Source organism: Pongo abelii, chromosome 7 (assembly GCF_028885655.2).
Source record: "Pongo abelii isolate AG06213 chromosome 7, NHGRI_mPonAbe1-v2.0_pri, whole genome shotgun sequence".
NCBI classification, from domain to species: Eukaryota; Metazoa; Chordata; class Mammalia; order Primates; family Hominidae; genus Pongo; species Pongo abelii.
This window is the reverse complement of record NC_071992.2, coordinates 27297442-27315778: the sequence shown is the minus strand read 5'-3', so window position 1 is coordinate 27315778 and position 18337 is coordinate 27297442. Positions and strand designations below refer to the sequence as shown.

General features: G+C 42.8%; 2 protein-coding genes across 8 annotated transcripts in view; one reads left to right on the top strand and one right to left on the bottom strand.

Moving 5' to 3' along the window:
• The window catches only part of CDCA2 (cell division cycle associated 2), a 111184-nt gene extending 93740 nt beyond the window's left edge, over positions 1-17444 (bottom strand). For 2 of the 5 annotated variants that reach the window (XM_054561364.2, XM_002818917.5), the window contains exons 1-7: positions 16079-16610; positions 15257-15317; positions 15000-15170; positions 13368-13522; positions 9231-9381; positions 7216-7412; positions 5662-5746 (exon numbers count right to left, since the gene is read on the bottom strand). In XM_054561364.2, coding sequence (XP_054417339.2) covers positions 5662-5746; positions 7216-7412; positions 9231-9381; positions 13368-13522; positions 15000-15170; positions 15257-15317 — 820 coding nt within the window. In that variant the 5' untranslated portion in view covers positions 16079-16610. Of the gene's footprint in view, positions 1-5661; positions 5747-7215; positions 7413-9230; positions 9382-13367; positions 13523-14999; positions 15171-15256; positions 15318-16078; positions 16622-16688 lie in introns of those variants that run through there. The other 3 variants (XM_054561363.2, XM_002818918.6, XM_009243637.4) reach the window with 3 other exon arrangements.
• Positions 17074-18337, top strand: part of KCTD9 (potassium channel tetramerization domain containing 9) — a 30086-nt gene continuing 28822 nt past the window's right edge. The window contains exon 1 of one of the 3 annotated variants that reach the window (XM_063726406.1): positions 17074-17149. Coding sequence is in view for 1 of the 3 variants with exons in the window: in XM_002818919.6 (XP_002818965.1) it covers positions 17305-17352 (48 nt within the window). In the remaining 2 variants the exon portion in view is untranslated. Of the gene's footprint in view, positions 17353-18337 lie in introns of all 3 variants that reach the window. The other 2 variants (XM_002818919.6, XM_009243634.4) reach the window with 2 other exon arrangements.

The following is an 18337-nucleotide window of genomic DNA, read 5'->3' as shown; positions in this document are numbered from 1 at the left end:
GACCAGAGGAAATATCTGGCCCCATCTAACCCTAGCTGTAAAGATGTGAGCCAACTAAATTCTGGTGCTTGCATTAAATATTTGCATTCTTTTTTTTTTTTTTTTTGAGACGAGTCTTGCTCTGTCGCCCAGGCTCCAGTGCAGCGGCGCAATCTCGGCTCACTGCAACCTCCGCCTCCCAGGTTCAAGCAATTCTCCTGCCTCAGCCTCCTGAGTAGCTGGGATTACTGGCAGGTGCCACCACGCCCGGCTAATTTTTGTATTTTTAGTAGAGATGGGATTTCACTATATTGGTCAGGCTGGTCTCAAACTCCTGACCTTGTCATCTGCCCACCTCAGCCTCCCGAAGTGCTAGGATTACAGGCGTGAGCCACTACACCCGGCCCAAATATTTGCATTCTACTTACCAGTCAAGTGTCTCTAACCTGAAAATCCAGAAATGCTCCAATAACCACCTCCTTTGAGTGTCATGTTGGCACTCAAAAAGTTTCAGAGTTTGGATTTTGGCTTAGGGGGAGCAACTGTAGGTCAGCAATTACCCATGAAAGGTACATCTGGGCCTACCCAATCCTAGCAGTGGAAAGGTGATCAAACTAAGCCCTTGTGCTGTCACTAAGTCTTCCCAAAGCCAGGCTGTGTCAGTGATTACCTGTGGAAGGAGCATCTGTCCCTGCTCGACCCCAGCTGCAGAGAAGTGACTCTACCAAACCTCAGTGCTCTGCTTAACCCTACCCTGAGCTGAGAAGCAAGCCCAAATCCACACACATCTGTGGAGTACAGCCTCAGGCCCTGCCCACCCTACAGGGCCAAGCAACAGCCTCAAGCAGCCTCAGAGCCCATCACATGGTTCTGCCCAACTACAGATTCCAAACAATAGTACCGACCAGCCAAGGAAGACAACCTGCAACTCTGCCAAATCAGAGACAATCACAGAGCCCAGAGAGCAGCTCTATCTGACTGAAGGCAGAGTCCAGCCAGTGATTTTACTAGACCACGGAGGACACCTAGCAATATCATCTGACTTCAGAGCACAGGAAGCAACCAGAGAACCTGACACCAAAATACAAACGATCACAAGCAACTACTATGAATAATTAAATGCCAACAAATTGGATAAAAGAAATGGATCATGAACAAATAGAAAATCTCAAAAGACCAATAATAAGTAAGATGACGACTGAATTAGTAATAAAAATCTCCCACAAAAAGAAAAGCCCAGGACCAGATGGCTTTATTGCTGACTTCCATCAAACATTTAAAGAACTGACAAGTTTTCTCAAACACTTTCAAAACAAATAAAAGTAGAGAAAATACTTCCAAGTACTTCCCTGTCATTTTACAAGGTTAGCACTACCCTGCTACATATAAGAAAATTATACACCAATATCCCTGGTGAACAAAGATGCAAAATCCTCCACAAAATATTAGCAAACCTAATTCAGGAACACATGAAAAGAATCATTCACCACGATCAAATTAGATTTATCCCTGGGATGCAAGGATGGTTCAACATATGCAAATCAATGTGATACATGACATAAAGAAGATGAAAAATAAAAATCATATGATCACCATTTTCTGTGTGTTTTCTTAACCAGATCGTTGTGAAATTATTCATAATTATTCTTTGGCCCTCTGCCCAGAAACCTTTTTTTGTATCTGACAATTGCTGAGATTTGGGGAAAGGAGCAAGTCAGAATAGAAATTAGTACTCCCCTCCTTGAATTAGGATTATAGTCTCAAAGAAGCTACTGTAAGGCATTCATGGTGCTCTGAGCAGTGTTTTGTGTGTGTGTTTTAAACTGGTAGGAAACTGGATGCATATTTATAAAAATAAAAAACTGGAAGAAATGAAAAAAATATATATCAGAAATAGCCTGGCTTCAAATTTTAAGCATGCACAAATTCTGTCTCTGGATTATATTATGAAGCTCTTATGTAAAACATGTTTCTTTGTAATGAAAACCACGTTGGAGATGTTTAGTAATCATATTCTGTTATGGTCCCAAGACTACTAAGGAAATGCCTTTGTACTTTAGGGAAGTACTTTTGGCATTTTATTATACAGACAGAAAAACTGAGATGCAGCCCCTCTCCTGGAAGGGCTGATTTTGAATAAATGCTCATATGATGCACATGTATTGATTACTGCCTATTTTAATAAACGCTCTTGAAAAATGAAAAAAAAGATGAAAAATAAAAACCATATGATCACCTCAATAGACGGAGAAAAAGCATTTGAAAAAATTAACACAATATCACAATAAAAATTCTCAGACTAGGAACAGAATGTTCTTCAACATAATAAAGGACATACATGACAAACCTGTTGCTAACATCATTCTCGTCAATGAAAAGCATCCATTAATGGGTGAATGGATAAAGAAAACATGGTATATATACACACAGCAGCATACTATTTAACCCTAAAAGTGAGGAGACTCTCATTTGCAACAACATGGATGAATCCGGAAGAGATTTTGCTAAGTGAAATAAGCCAGGCACAAAAGACAAAAACCACATGATTTCACCTACATGAGGAATCTAACAAAGTTGAATTTATTGAAGTAAAGAGTTGAATAGTGGTTACCAGAGGCTGTAGAAGTGGTGAGGAAGGAAATGGGGAGTTGTTGATCAAAGAATACAAGGTTTCAGATAGACAAGTGGAATCAGTTTTGAGATCTATTGCACAACAGTGTCTATAGTTAATATTAGTGTATTACATATTTCAAAATAACTAAGAGAGTAATTTTCAAACGTCTCACCATAAAAAAAAAAATGATAGGTAAGTGAAGTGAGGGACATGTTAATTAGCCTGATTTAATCATGCCACATTGTATAAACATATCAAAATATCATATTGTTCCCCATAAATATATACAGTTATGGTTTGTCATTCAAAAATAATAGTAATAAATTTAAGAAAAACAAAACAATTACATGACACACTATAAAATTATCTGTTGAAAACATAAATTATACGTATCTAAATTTTAAAAAGAAATAAAGGAAGGAGCATTGGGTATTTTAAGAGAAAAATAAGGTGTGAAAGTGTGTGGATTAAGAAACAGCACAGTCCAAGCGCAGTGGCTCATGCCTGTAATCCCAGCACTTTGGAAGGACAAGGCAGGTGGGTCACCTGAGGTCAGGAGTTCAAGATCAGCCTGGCCAACATGGTGAAACCCTGTCTCTACAAAAATACAAAAATCAGCCAGGCATGGTGGCGGGTACGTGTCATCCCAGCTACTCAGGAGGCTGAGGTGGGAGAATGGCTTGAACCCGGGAAGCAGAGGTTGCAGTGAGTAGAGATCGCGCCATGGCACTCCAGCCTGGGTGACACAGCAAGACTCCGTCTCAAAAAAAAAAATAAAAATAAAAATAAAGAAGAAACAGCACAGAGCCATTTGAGGTTAAAAAAAAAAAAAAAAAAAAAAATTGGGGCTATCAGCATACCAAATATTAGCAGCTCTGAGGCAGGTACAGAGAAGGCAAGGAGATTCGCTGAGTTGGATTTCTGGCTACATAGGTAAAATAGAGGAAGCAGAGGGGGTAAAGGAGATCAGAGGTGTCATGCAGCTCTCCCTAAGCTCCCCCTTCACAAAGGGACATTTGATTCCATCTTAGAACACCTTTTTATTCTTCCTGAAGGTGCACTGTCTGGGGTGCCACCAAAAAACAAGCAGTTTAAAATACAGAAATCAACACCAGACTCCTTTCGTCAAGTCCCCATCTACTATGGTAGATCTATTCTTCCCTGTTTAATTACAATATTTCTGAGTACGGCTTCAGGGCATGCCTAAATAAAATTTTGGCCTGTGTGATTTCAACATTTCACATTGTAGAGTGAGGTGTTTAGTATGATGACAACTGCTAATCGCCACACTTCATACAATCTATAATCACCGTCATAGAGAATCGGTCACTCCTATGCAAAGTCCCATAAGAGCAAAACAAAAAGAATTGTTAAGAAACCACTGGGCCGGGCACAGTGCCAAATCCCAGCACTTTGGGAGGCTGAGATGGGTGGATCATGAGGTCAGGAGTTCAAGACCAGCCTGGCCAAGAAGGTGAAACCCCGTTTCAACTGAAAATACAAAAAACTCAGCTGGGCGTGGTGGCGGGTGCCTGTAATTCTAGCTACTTGGGAGGCCGAGGCAGAGAACTGCTTGAATCCAGGAGGCAGAGGTTGCAGTGAGCCGAGACTGCGCCACTGCACTCCAGCCTGGTCAACAGAGCGAGACTCTGTCTCAAAAATAAGAAGAAGAAGAAAAAAGAAACCACTGAAGGCAAGAACGCCTTATTCCATTGTGGCAACAAACTCACAACCTTGCCCTGTGCAGGGGGACCATGCAGGCGGACATCCACCCATTTATCTTATGATTAAAATTAAAAGTCAGAGCAGATGCTCACTACAAAAATGGTAAAGAAGTTCTTTTTCAGGTTGAAGGAAAATAAGACAAAGAAACTCAGATCTTTAGGAAAAAATGAAGAACATAAGAAATGGTATGTCTGGGTAAATACAAAAGACTGTTTTTCCCCCTCTTAACCTATTTAAAGCACATATAACTGTTTTGGCTGGGCACAGTGGCTCACACCTATAATCCCAGGACTTTAAGAGGCCAAGACGGGTGGATTGCTGAAGGCAAGGAGTTGAAGCCCAGCCTGGCCAATATGGCAAAACCCCATCTCTACTAAAAACATAAAAATTAGCTGGGCATGGTGGTGCACGCCTGTAATCCCAGCTACTCAAGAGGCTGAAACACAAGAATGGCTTGAACCCAGGAGAGGGAGGTTGCAGTGAGCCGAGATCGCACCACTGCACTCCAGCCTGGGTAACAGAGTAAGAAACTGCCTTAAAAAAAAAAAAAAAGAAAAACAAAGCACATACAACTGCTTAATCCAAAAACAACATCTTGTGGGGCTTATAATGAAATAAAAGCGTATCTGTAAAGGATCATAAAAGCCATGGCTGGAGAGGAGAGGAAATTGATCTGTAGAGTTTGTAGTTTCTGTACTTTATGTGAAACTGTATAATATCAACTAACCAGACTACGAAAGATTACAGAGCAATAATTAGGAATAGAAAACATGTGATAAAATGACAGCTGTGAATAAAACCATGTTAAGTAATTACCTGAAAAGTTAATAGGCCAAATATTCCAGTTACAATAAATTATCAGAATGGATTAAAAAAACACAAGATCCAATTATATGCCCATAAGAGTTTTACTTTAAAGACCCAAGTAGAAAAAAAGTCAATCTAGACCCTTGCTAGTAATGTTCACTCAGTACAAGCATACTGATTTTGAGAAAGAATAATTTTTACATCCTGGTAAAACTCTTTTTACGTGCTTAAAAACAAATAAAAATATTACAAGTAGTGTTTCTCTAACAAAGAATACTTGTTAATATGTTCATAGGTGCTACCTCTTTATACTAAATTCCATGAGCTTGGAAATACTTCACTAATTCTTACTGATGGTAGCTTAAAAAAGAGAGTATCTCTCATATAACAAGAATTCAGAAGCATTTCTACTAGGCCATGAGCTCCTAAAAAGTAGGAAACAATTTCAGTTCTCCCAAATTTTAGCAAATAGGTAAACTAATCATAAATGTCTATGAATCGGGCAACTGTCCATGTACTAAGAAAAGATTACTTACCATTTGAAGTCTCTGTGAGCTCTGAAAGGGGAAGAGACTCTTCAACTAAAAATCCAGACTGTGTTGAACCAAGTTTAGATGATATCTTGGGGAAAAATTGAAAGAGTATTACATTTTATTACTTAGAGTACTACTAATGCCTTTTTGAAGATTTGAGTAAACATTATGGATTACCTGGAAATCTGATGTTCAGTCACCTTCATTATCTCATAAACTCAAAGTGTACAGGAATCTAACAATGAAGTATTCATACTAATTGCATCCTAAACATCCCACAAATCAACTTTTAATTCCCCAAGAAAAGCTTAAAGGATATATTTTTGTTGTTATAGCCTAGACAGTTGTATCATCTGCAATTCTTTAGAGAAAATTCTCAAAATAAAAAAAAGTTTATATAATTATTAATCAAATGCCAAACGATATCAATACCTGGGATATGAGAAACATTAAAGGCTAGGATAGAAAACACAGTCACATTAATTCAGAAATAATATCTGAATCATGATGTATGTTCAAACAATTAATCAAAGTTCTGATAACAAACAATTAGTCTTGTTTCTGTCCGGTGGCAATTTCACATCAACCTAAAAAGGGCAGAGGGAGCCGAGATTACAGGCAACTGAAATACAAAGGAAACCCACTGGAGCCTGAAGAATCTCTAATAACTATGAAATCTTTGTTCTGCCAGTCCACATAAAACGAATAGGATGAGCATTGGATCTAAGTGACAGAGAAGGTGCAGAAAGAGTTCCAACTGTAATGGTGTTAGGTGTCTCCTCTCACAAAGGACATGAGGAGCTACTGTGTCAAACCAGAACTAGGAGCATGAAGTAAGAAAAGTCCGTCACAACAGACCAGCTTCCGGTTCACACATGCGCGCAGGTCAACTGATCTTCAGCAGTATTATTTTTCTCCTAATATCGCCTTTTGAATGTCTTGACAGGGTTTAGGTAGTTATAAGCCACAAAAATCCCTAGAGCTACTTGAAAAAAGTGAGCAGAGCAAAAGAGAAATTGCTGAATGGCACCCTGATTTCCATCAGAAGGAAAGCAGTCAGGGGCAGGTATAAGTGCAAGGCTCCCAGGCCTGTGGAGTACACCCCATACAGAATCTCCACCTGATCCACCAGCTCCACTGAAGCCATCTGCTTATACCCTGCTCCCCAGTAGAAAAAATACTGCCTGAGGGCAAGACCGTAACTTCCTCCCTTCTTGGAGCATCTGCCTCACATGTAGAAGACCCCAGGGCTTATTCTCTTTGTAAGGTTAGTAGTCAAAAGTGAAATTGCTATCCAAACTGTTTCTAATAAGCGATAAATACCAGCAACCGTAAAATTAACAGGTAGGAAACACACACACACCCCAGCTACCAGCAACCGTAAATTAACAGGTAGGAAACACACACCCACACACACCCACCCACACCCACAACCCCCCCCCAGCTACCACAGGGCAGAACAAGGTACTAAAATTGAAAAACAGCACTGACAGCCTTAAAACTGCCTATGCAGAAAACCAAAACTTCATTTTCCTATGCGTAAAGTAAGTGAATTACCTCAGAAAGATCTACAGAAGTTTCAACTGCACATGCTTTATCTGTATCAATATTGAATATCTGGAGACCAATTACTTTTCCTTCAGCATCCGTTAGATTTTCATCAGAGTCTCTCTGATAGGATATTCTCCGACGTTTGGAGGACAACACTGCAGGGAACCCAGACTGCTGGCAAGCGCTGAGACCCTCCTTTCTGGCTATAAACACAAAATAAAAACAAAACGACACAGGCATAAATGTTTTCATATATATTATATATATATTTTTTCTTTTTTTCTTTTTTTTGAGACCAAGTTTCACTCTTGTCGCCCAGGCTGGAGTACAATGGTGCGATCTCAGCTCACTGCAACCTCCACCTTTTGGGCTCAAGTGATTCTCCTGCCTCAGCCTCTTAAATAGCTGAGATTACAGGCTCACGCCACCATGCCCATTGGTCAGGCTGGTCTGAACTCCTGACCTCAGGTGATCCGCCCACCTCAGCCTCCCAAAGTGCTGGGATTACAGGCATGAGCCACCATGCCCTGCTATTGTGCATCATAATTTTAGTAAAATCTAGTGCTTGAGTCTAAATTATCAATGAAAAGAAAAATCTACCACACTTTTTTATTCCAAAAAAAATAAATCTAACTGAAAGGAATGAAAACATACCTATTGAAAAGATAATAATACATTTATATTATTAGAATTAACTTTTTTCAGACCTTAAAACGTACAAAGATATACTAAAATACTTTTGCATGTCTAATATGGTACCTCACGCTTTTTAAATGTATGATGACACCTGTTATTTTAAAAGATGTGGTTATGTTCTAATACTCTGTATGACTTTATGAAAAAGACAAACACAACGTGCCTCAGTTTTTTTCTAGCTAAAAAAAAGGAACTGTCTGTAGAATTATAATGAGGTAAATAAATTTTAAAACCCAGGAAAAAACTGAAACAATAAGTGAGTCACAAACTACAAATATAAATCGGTACATCTGAATGGGTCACATGCTCTAGAGGTAGATGAGGGGAACTTGTCTTGGGCTAACAGAGCAATCCTCATGGGAGGTGCTGAAATGCACTTAAAGATGGTTCAAGAATTCAAAACAAAATCATTTGAAACCTTAGGGTGTAAAGTACCAGAGAATGGTTATAATGATTACAGTAAGACCAAGATTTTGTCACATTTTGGTATCTAAAATGCTTTATGATTGGGGGAAAAAAAAAAAAAAAGACTGAGAAAACAACCAAATGAATTACAATCTAAGAGTTAAAGAATAGAGCAGATTATCAGATTGGATATATTTGTGTGTGTGGTTTTTTTTTTTGAAAGGGAGTCTCACTTCTTTGCCCAGGCTGGAGTGCAATGGCACGATCTGGGATCACTGCAACCTCCACCTCCCGGGTTCACGTGATTCTCCTGCCTCAACCTCCCCAGTAGCTGGGATTACAGGCATGTGCCACCATGCCTGGCTAATTTTTGTATTTTTAGCAGAGATAGGGTTTCACCATGTTGGCCAGGCTGGTCTCGAACTCCCAACCTCAAGTGCTCCTCCCGCCTCAGCCTCCCAAAGTGCTGGAATTACAGGCATGAGCCACCGCGCCTGGCTGGATATATTTGTTTTTAACATCAGGGTTGGGTGGTTGGTACTCATATAAAATTCATATGAATTTATTTCATTTATTAAATGCTTGCCAAGCTTAATAATAATCCTGTAAAAATCAAGATTTGTAAACTCAAATTTGCCACAAGCTCTATGGTAAAGGTGAAATGAGCTAATTATCTCTGACATTTTAAAACTTAAAATTGAATTGCAACCATGCGGAAATGTAGGATTAGGAATGCCTGATAACAGGTTTTTTTTCCAAGAGAAACCAGAAATCCTTATTTTTGTGTGAAATGTCCTAAATTTTTAATGTTAGTCTCACTTTATAAATATACCTGTGTTCTGAAAAGACTGGCTTCACACTATATCATTTCATATCTCAGAAGCTTGTCGTTCAAAACTGAACGAATTATTTCTACTCACTCAAGTCTGTCATCTCAGACTCCCTTCCTGCCTCTGAGAATTCCGGACAGCCGGTCATTTTCTCGTTTTCCTTTATGGAGTGAAAAGCTGACTGGAAGGCTGATATTCGTTCTCTTAAAGAGTTAACATTTCGATACAGTGCAGGGCTGCCCTGTGAAAGTACAAAATATACAAGGAGTATTATAATCAATTCATACTTTCTATATTCTAGGCCTACAGCCATTGAATCCAAAATTAAATACAGTACACATACGCTTTTTGAAGATCAAAGGTAAGGAGTTAGTGTGGCAGAGCTTCTTCACCCTGGAATTACATATTTTCAGTTTGAATAAGGAAGTTTAACACAAAAATGTTGAGAGGCCAGCCTAAGATTATATGGAAGGTGCCAAAAAAACACTGCGCTCTGGGATGGTGCAACAAAGAAGGGACAGGAGGAACCTGTTTATTTGCAATTTTTACCAAATGTTGTGCTGGATGTATCCATAGGAAGCCATCTGCATGGTGCCTGTGTCACAGGTAAGTCTCAGCATATCTCCTTCAGTCCAAGCTGTTTCTACTCAGCACCGGTCTACACATGCCCTCCAGCCCAGGGGCCAGAATGAGACACAGAAGTTCCATACATGCTCAGATACCACACTTGCATTGCTCTCTTTTTTGGCTCTTCCCAGTTAATTTTCCTGATTGTAAGGGACCTGGAGGATATTTCCTTCTTAGGGTTGAAAGCCAGCCATTCTCTTAAAATACAAAGTTTGATGGTATAAGCACAGAAGCTCTCTGGAAACCCCTTTAACAGGGTTCCAGCCAAAGACTGATAAAATGAAATTTATATTAGTAGGGATAGAAGTGCCAGATAAAGACAAGTAATATAAAAATTGAGAGTTCCCTTTACATAAAAAATATATTACAGATGAAGTTCTCTATCTAGATTTTTTTTAATTACTTGGACTACTAACATTTCCACTGATACGAAGTTTGTGGCAATTTTAAAAAATTATACCAGTGGGCAAAAAGTGAAGTAAAAATTACCTCCGTTTAAGATATCATACAGAGTAGGCTGGGCACGGTGGCTCATGCATGTAATACCAGCATTTTGGGAGGCCAAGGTGGGAGGATCACTTGAGGTCAGCAGTTTGAGACCAGCCTGGCTAACATGGTGAAACCATGTCTCTACGAAAAACACAAAAATTAACCAGGCGTGGTGGTGCCTGCCTGTAATCCCAGCTATGTGGGAGGCTGAGGTGGGAGAATCGCCTGAACCTGGGAGGTAGAGGTTGCAATGGGCCAAGATCATGCCACTGTACTTCAGGCTGCATAACAGAGCAAGGCTTGGTCTCAGAAAAAAAATATATACCATAGGGAGAAAAAGCAGTTCATATCGTGAAGCCATGTTTGATGGTGATCTGTTCACACATTTGATTCTCTTCCCAGTTAAATATAAAGCAAATTCTCTATTACATAATAAGAGAACATTTTACATTGAAATATGCTTGATGACATAAACGTTCATGACATAAACAGCAATAATATTCAAAAAAGGCTTGTGTCAATTCATCTAACAGAACGATAGGGAAAAGATGATCTCAAATTCATACAATTTACTTTGAACGTGCTTTTTTTGTACTCATATTTGAACATGGTAGGGGCAGATTTAATATCCTAGGAACATGCAGCACTTTGAAATCCTGCTTAAAAAAAAAAATTAAGTTTCTCTAGTCAAAATTGTTTTTTCTCTATTTTCTACTGGAGAAGGAGAACAATGTTTACATACAAAGCAAATGAAACATTCAAAATGTACTGCTTTTTTGATGTTTTTGTCTTAGGAATTGTGTTGGTCAGTCAATAACCTTCCTTCCATGCACCACAAACGGTTTGAGGGGCTCAGGATCTAGCAAAAATTACTTTATTTTTATTTGAGACAGGGTCTCACTCTATCAGCCAGGCTGGAGTGCAGTGGCACAATCACAGCTCACTGCAGCCTCGATATCTTGGGCTCAAACGATCCTCCAACTTCAGCCTCTCAAATAGCTTGGACTACAGGCATGTGCCACCACACCCAGATAATTTTTAAAATTTTTTTGTAGAGACGGAGTTTTGTCATGTTGCCCAGGCTGGTCTCAAACTCCTGGCTTCAAACGATCCTCCCTCCTTTGCTTCTCAAAGTTCTGGGATTATAGTGTGAGCCACCATACTCGGCCAGGGAAATTACTGTTTAGAGTGAAATTCTGAAAACATATAAATGTAGTTACAGGTAAAAGAGGTGCTATTGAGAAGAAATATCAGGAATGTGGCTGAGTCCCTAAAAGTGCTGGCTTAGCTAGAATCAGGACAGACCTCTATCTTTAGTAAAATCTGAGTTGAAGCCAAAACAATGAGAAAGAGGTCTAAGGGAAGATGTCACAGGAGGGAGGTACTCTCCAAAAACAAGGGCCAAGGCCTTGAGTGGAAACAGGATGGGGCAGAAAGGCCAGCGTGCTGCCCTGTGAGTACAAGGAGATGGGGAGAGACTAGAGTGGGCGTACGAAGGCATCAGGAAGGGGTGTAGGTTTAATTCAAGGGATCGCAGGAGGCCATGGGAAGATTCTGAGCAGCCGGGTGAATGATTCGATTTCTACTTTAAATGAATACCTCTCTGACTGCTCTGTGAGATAGCCAATGGATTAGGGAGAACGTAGGAGGCTGCTGCCAGCACAACACACATACAACATTAAGGTCCTTTTTTTTTTAATCAGTAGGAGTACACTTTAAATTAATGATACAAAGTCTATAGTAAATGTATAAACCAGGAACAGTCATTCATTATCACTATCAAGTATTATGTATTGTAGGTAACCTTTTGTGCTAGATTTTAATACAACTGGCAGCACTGTAGAACTGTTTGCGCCAGCATCACCACAAACGCGTGAGCAATGCATTGTTTTATGATGTTATGTGAACTACATCACCAGGCCTTAGAAATTTTTCGGCTCCATTATTATCTTATGAGACCACCATTATGTATTTAGTCTATCACTGAACAAAACGTCATTATGTAGCACAAGACTGTATCTGACGTTTTAGGGGGATGTACTATTTTAATAAAAATTTGAAAAAACAGCTAAATATATCCCCATCCGCAGAGAAATAATCTACTCCTCTCCACAAGGTTGTACCAAATACATTTTGTCCAGGAGACCCTTGCCCCTATACATCAACACACAGTAGTCATGAAAAAATCAGTAACTTAGAGATAAGCTCTTAGAAAGGTAATAGTGCCTCACCTCATAGAAAACTAGATCTTAATTAGAAAAAAAACTGGGAAATAAAATAAAAAGCTCCTCTAGAAAGCTTTTTCTATCCAGGGTCTCATAACTCTAAAAATACTTTCGTTTGGGTTGAGCAGTGTGGCACACACCTGTAACCCCAGCACTTTGATAGGGATTGCTTAAGGTCAGGAGTTCAAAACAAGCCTGGGCAACATAGTGAGTCCCCAACTCTACAAAAAAAAATTTTTATAATTAGCCCATTGCTGTGGCACATGCCTATAATTCCAGCTACTTGGAAAGCTACAGTGGGAGGATTCCTTGAGCCCAAGAGTTCATTGCTGTAGTGAGCTATGATTGCACCAGTGCATTCCAGCCTGGGCAACTGAGATCCTGTCTCTAAAACAAAGCAAACAAAGAAAAATCACCCATGGTCAACATCATCATTTAGGCTAACTGCATTTTTTTTTTTTTTTTTTTTTTTTGAGACAATCTCACTCTGTCGCCCAGACTGGAATATAGTGGCATGATCTTGGCTCAGTGCAACCTCTGCCTCCCAGGTTCAAGCAATTCTCGTGCCTCAGCCTCCGAGTAGCTGGAATTACGGGCACCTGCCACCACACCTGGCTAATTTTCGTATTTTTAGTAGAGATGGGGTTTCACCATGTTGGCCAGGCTGGTCTCGAACTCCCGACCTCAAGTGATCTGCCTGCCTCTGCCTCCCAGAGGACTCGGATTATAGGCGTGAGCCACCAAGTCCGGCCGCTAACTGCATGTTCTCTAAAACAGAGAAAATCTCTCTCCAGATTTGAAACACAGCAGATGCACTAGAAGGTGTAAAGAAAGCACAAAAGCTTCATTAACGGAACTCACGACAGAACTTAGAAGAAAATCATACCTGGAAAGGAGAATCTTGTGCCAAAGGAGATTTCCTAGCATTCTTTATATTTTGCTGCCGAGCAATGAAACGAATCAGATGGTTTGTTTCAGGAGAGCCCCGAGCACCCACTGCAGAACGTCGTCTGGATTTTTTAAGGTAGGATGATGACTTTCCTGTAATGAAACTCTCTTATAAATTGGAACAAAACAAGGCAATCATCAGTAACCACATCCAATACTCATGATGTACCAGCCTGAGAGAGAAAACATGATAAACATGTGCTACAGAAAGCTCAGTGCAGAGTTACTGGCACAGTCATTCATATACAATCAGTGGAAGAGGAATCTTTGTTTTGTCTGCTGACTTAGTCCATGCTCCTAGAACAGTGCCTGGTACACAGAACAGTTATTAAAAGTTGTTGAATAAATACATCAACACGTTTTAAGTTTTCATTTTTGTTTTTTATTTCCTACACACAGATGGCTTTTGCTTTTGACTCAGTATTTTTCTTTTTCTAAATAAGTCAGTTTTATCCCCAGCAACTGAAAGGTAAGATCTCCACCTAGGTACATGCAGTCTGATTCTTAATTCTTCAAGATGATTGTGTTTCTTTCTGATACCTACCATCAGCACTACCCTGAATTTTGGACATATGCCTAAGCACACAAAATGAATCCAGCTTTTTAAAGGTCTGAGAGTGATGTTCTTGAGAATGAAAGTTAGGGTGGTGTGCCACTTTTGCCTTGTCTTATGTATTACCTGGTCTAGTGCCCTGTGATATTCAAGACATCCATTATCCTCCAATTCTAAATGCTATTCTCTGATCCAATTCCATTCTCATATAGTATTTCTTTCTTTTCCATCTAAGTCAGACTTCACAGGTAAACTTCACTTCTACTGCTCGAAGGACATTAGCCAGAATCAATCTTCTGTCTGTGTTTTTTTTTGGAGACAGAGTTTCACTCTTGTTGCCCAGGCTGGAGTGCAATGGTGCGATCTCAACTCACGGTAACCTCCGCCTCCCAGGTTCAAGCGATTCTCCCGCCTCAAACTCCTGAGTAGCTAGGATTACAGGCATGCACCACCACGCCCGGCTAATTTTGTATTTTTAGTAGAAACGAGGTTTCTCTATGTTGGTCAGGCTGGTCTCGAACTCCTGACCTCCGGGGATCTGCCTGCCTCAGCCTCCCAAAGTGCTGGGATTACAGGCTTGAACCACTGAGCCCAACCCTGTTTGTGATTTTTAAAGGAGGTACATCCTGATCTTTCAGTATTATATTTTCTTAATTGCTCTTAAACTTTCTCTTATTTTTGCCATAAATGAAAACAAAATGCATTATTACTATTCATATCATACACCCTCCTGTATCCCAGGTGACAGGTCAAAAAATGACTCACACACACATTATTTTCTAGTATTGGCATCAAGCACGACTCTGACTTGGGAACATTATCATGCTGGGCGCCCTGCGATTCCGTGATCCCTGCTATGCTAAATGAACTGTGAAGTCTCCCTGAAGAAGCAAGTTTGCAGAGTAGGCAATTTAGGTACCTAAAATATGACAGTACGTATAAACAAATAAAGCTGAGTTATATTAAAGTTATTTTTAAACTTGAAAAGCATTACAATAGAATGACAACTTTTCTTACCTGCAGAGTTCCTAACAAAGCTTTCAGGTGTAATTCCCAATTGCTGTACGGTTACTGTGGAAAAGTTCAAAGGTGATTTAAAAGTATCTGGTGTGCAAGGATTAGGAGGTAATTCGGCATGCTTCTGAGGAGTCACAATCTTCCCAGTTCCCAAAATGAAAGAGGCATTTCCTGAAATGGATGACATATTGTAGGGGTGAGGACAACTCTCTGTCTAAACCTTCAACTTCACAAAGAGGCAGCAGATCATCACATACCAGCATTATTCATTGCAGACTCCTTGGTTTCAGGGGGCTTGTCTTTTGAACTGGCATCCATCTAAGAGGTGAAGAAAAACAATGAAAAATAACCCCACCAGCAAGATGAATGTGGTTCGATCACGAACCTCATTCAGGACTGAATTGTAATACAGTCCATACTGGCACAGAAACACACGTCACAGGTTTCATTTTTTATTTTAATTTCTGTGGGTATACAGTAGATGTATAATTTATGGGGTACGTGAAATATTTTGATACAGGCATGCAATTCGTAATAATCAAATCAAAGTAAATGAGGTAGCCATTATCTCAAATATTTATCCTTTTTGTTATAAACAATCCAATTATACTTTGCTATTTTTAAATGCACAATTAAATTATGGACCGCCACCCTGTTGTGCTAGCAAATACCAGATCTTATTCAATGTTTTTCTACCTATTAACCATCTCCACTTCCTTCCCACCCATCCCCAATACACTTCCCAGCCTGTGCTAACCATTCTTCTACTCTCAGCGCGTACTTTTAAAGCCAAATTAAACAGAAAGAAATGGAGGAAACTGCTGTTCAGGCACCAAGGCAGACCCCAAAGGATAAACCATGGCTTTTCAACCGTAGCGAAAACCTGAATCATAAGGGTACCCCTCTCAAGACGCAGCTCTGTCCATTTCCAGAAATTCTCTCAACAGGTCCGGATGCACTCCCGGTCACCCAGAGCAGCTCCTGACAGGAGTACTAACTCTGTGTGCAGGGTAAGCCGAACAAACTGCCTAGAAACGCCCCGGAGAAACAGCCCCGTGGCAGCGCGGATGCAATCCTACCTCTTAAGCCGCACCTGAAGGCCCGCCAGGCAGACAGGCTTACTCCCAGAGCCCCGTGGCAGGCGAGCGTCGCGTTGGCCGCTCCTTCTAGACCCCGGCTCCTCTGTCCGGAAGGGCTCTCCTGGCAAAGCACCCGCAGCCGGGAGCCGCTCTCCGAACCCGGAGCCCGGGGTCCCGGCGGCTGACCTGAACTCACCGCCCGCGCTGACCCTGTCTTGCGCTCTGCACGGCAGCCTCCTCCACCGGCCTCCTCCGCCCGCCGCCGATTCAAATCCCCGACCCCGCCCCTCGGCGTCGAATTTACTCTACGAATCACTCCGCCACCGCCCGCTTCTCCAGTCCGCGCACACTCCGAGCGCTCCCAGGCCTCTCTCTCGGCACAGGAGTGGCTTCCTGGGCTCGGAGAGGGACCACCGCGAGCTGCAGTCAACCTGCTAACTACAGACCCCTGCTACTGTCTTGTGACCTCGGGGACTACTTTCCAAGAGAGTCTCGCGGAGTAACGCTTCTCTTAGCGCTTTAACTCCGCCTCCCACCTTTCTATTGGATACTGCAAACTTCGAAAAGACTCATTCAACCAATCCTAACAGAGCGACGAGCTGGCTCTTACCCAATCAGTCCGTCCCTACCGCAGCCGTTTCCTTGCTGGGCCGGCTTGTGGGCGGGGCTAACGCGGGAGGAGGGGCTGACTGGTGCTTGGGTCCCTTTCAGCGCTCCACCTCCTTTCCGTAGACCCCGCCCTCGTATGCAGATGAGCGCTACCTAAAGTGGAGGGTGCGCCTGCTCAGTAACGCTGGAAGCCGCCGTCCGGCTCCAGGAGTCTCTCTGATTGGCTGATGGCTCTTCCCGTCTACTAGCCTTCAGCGTCTCTTCCCTCCCTCCGTCCCGGCTAGGGTAGCCAGAGCCCGCCCGATACTGGGTGCTGATTGGCTGGACTCTGTCCGGTGACGCGGGTTGGTTGGTACGGCAGAGTGTCAGTCTCAGAGAGGTGGGGGAAGGGCCCCGGGCAGGCTGAGGAGCCTAGGGGCGGGGTGGGAAGGAGGACCGGCCGAACCCTGGGTGTGGGACAGGGTGCGTGTGTGTGGTGTTTTCCCAAGGGCAGGAAGGTGGCGAAGGGAGGCGAATCCGAGTGGGTGGAGGGAGGGGAAGGGCGGGAGGAGAAAAAGGTGGGAGGAGGACCAGGTGGGAGGGTGGCGGCTCACTCAGGACCCAGCGGGGGCAGCGCGATGAGGCGGGTGACCCTGTTCCTGAACGGCAGCCCCAAGAACGGAAAGGTAACGGGGCCGTGAGGGGGCGCGGCGGGCCGGGGGTCGGGGCGAGGGCGGACGGTGCGGAACCGGTTGGCGGGGCAGCGGTGAAGTTGGGTAGAGGGGCTGGGAGGTGGGCGTGCGCGGGCTGGGGGCGCTCGGGGACAGCACAGGGTCCCCGCGGCCTCCTCCCGACCCTCAGGACCCCCGTGCCCGAGCCTGCCCTTCAGTGCCTCAGCTGCCTGGGGGCCGGCGCGGGTCAGCCCGGGGGCTCCGGGGCTCCCGGATGCGCGGTGCGGGGGGCGCGGGGACGGGGGCGCGGGGAGGGCCGCGGTCACCTGGGCGCCCGGGCGGTCGCGCCTCTTCCCGCCTCTCCCCGAGACCCCGCTCCCGCCTGCTGGAGGAGGCGCGCCGGCTCCGGTGCTGAGTAATGATCAGCTCGGAAAGTGGCGGCGAGCACCAGAGCCTGTGGAGATGGGTCAGGGAGACAAGTAAACTGCCCGTGGATAAACAAAATCTTCTCCCATCCGAGGTCGAAGACAGGATTTTAAAAATGGGGGCATTTTCTTGTTGATTTTTGCCCTCCTCTCTGAGATGCCTCAAGCCCCCACGCCCTGCCGCCGCCAAACTTCTCTGTACTCTTTTTATTATTTTGCCTTATTTTGATTCCCTAGAGGACGGGTACAGCAGACCCAAAAGGGATCGATTTGACAGTCGCCTTTGCTGTGTTAGGCCTTTGCGGAGGGTGTGGTGCTAAGTGTTCTTCCAGCGCTGGAGCAAGCCAAAACGAATGCTCTTCCTTCCCAGCCTTTTGCCCCACCCATGAAAGTTGTTCTGCCCCTTTGGGAAATTTTGACTGTTCGAGGCAGACATTTATTGCGTTGCTAAATGATACCTAGAAGTAACTCAGCCTTTACGAGTCTAAGGTAAAGGTAAATGGGTCTCGCTGTGTTGGTTGCCAAAATACTCTGCTGCCTGCACATTCGGGGAACATTGTAAATTTTTAAATAGT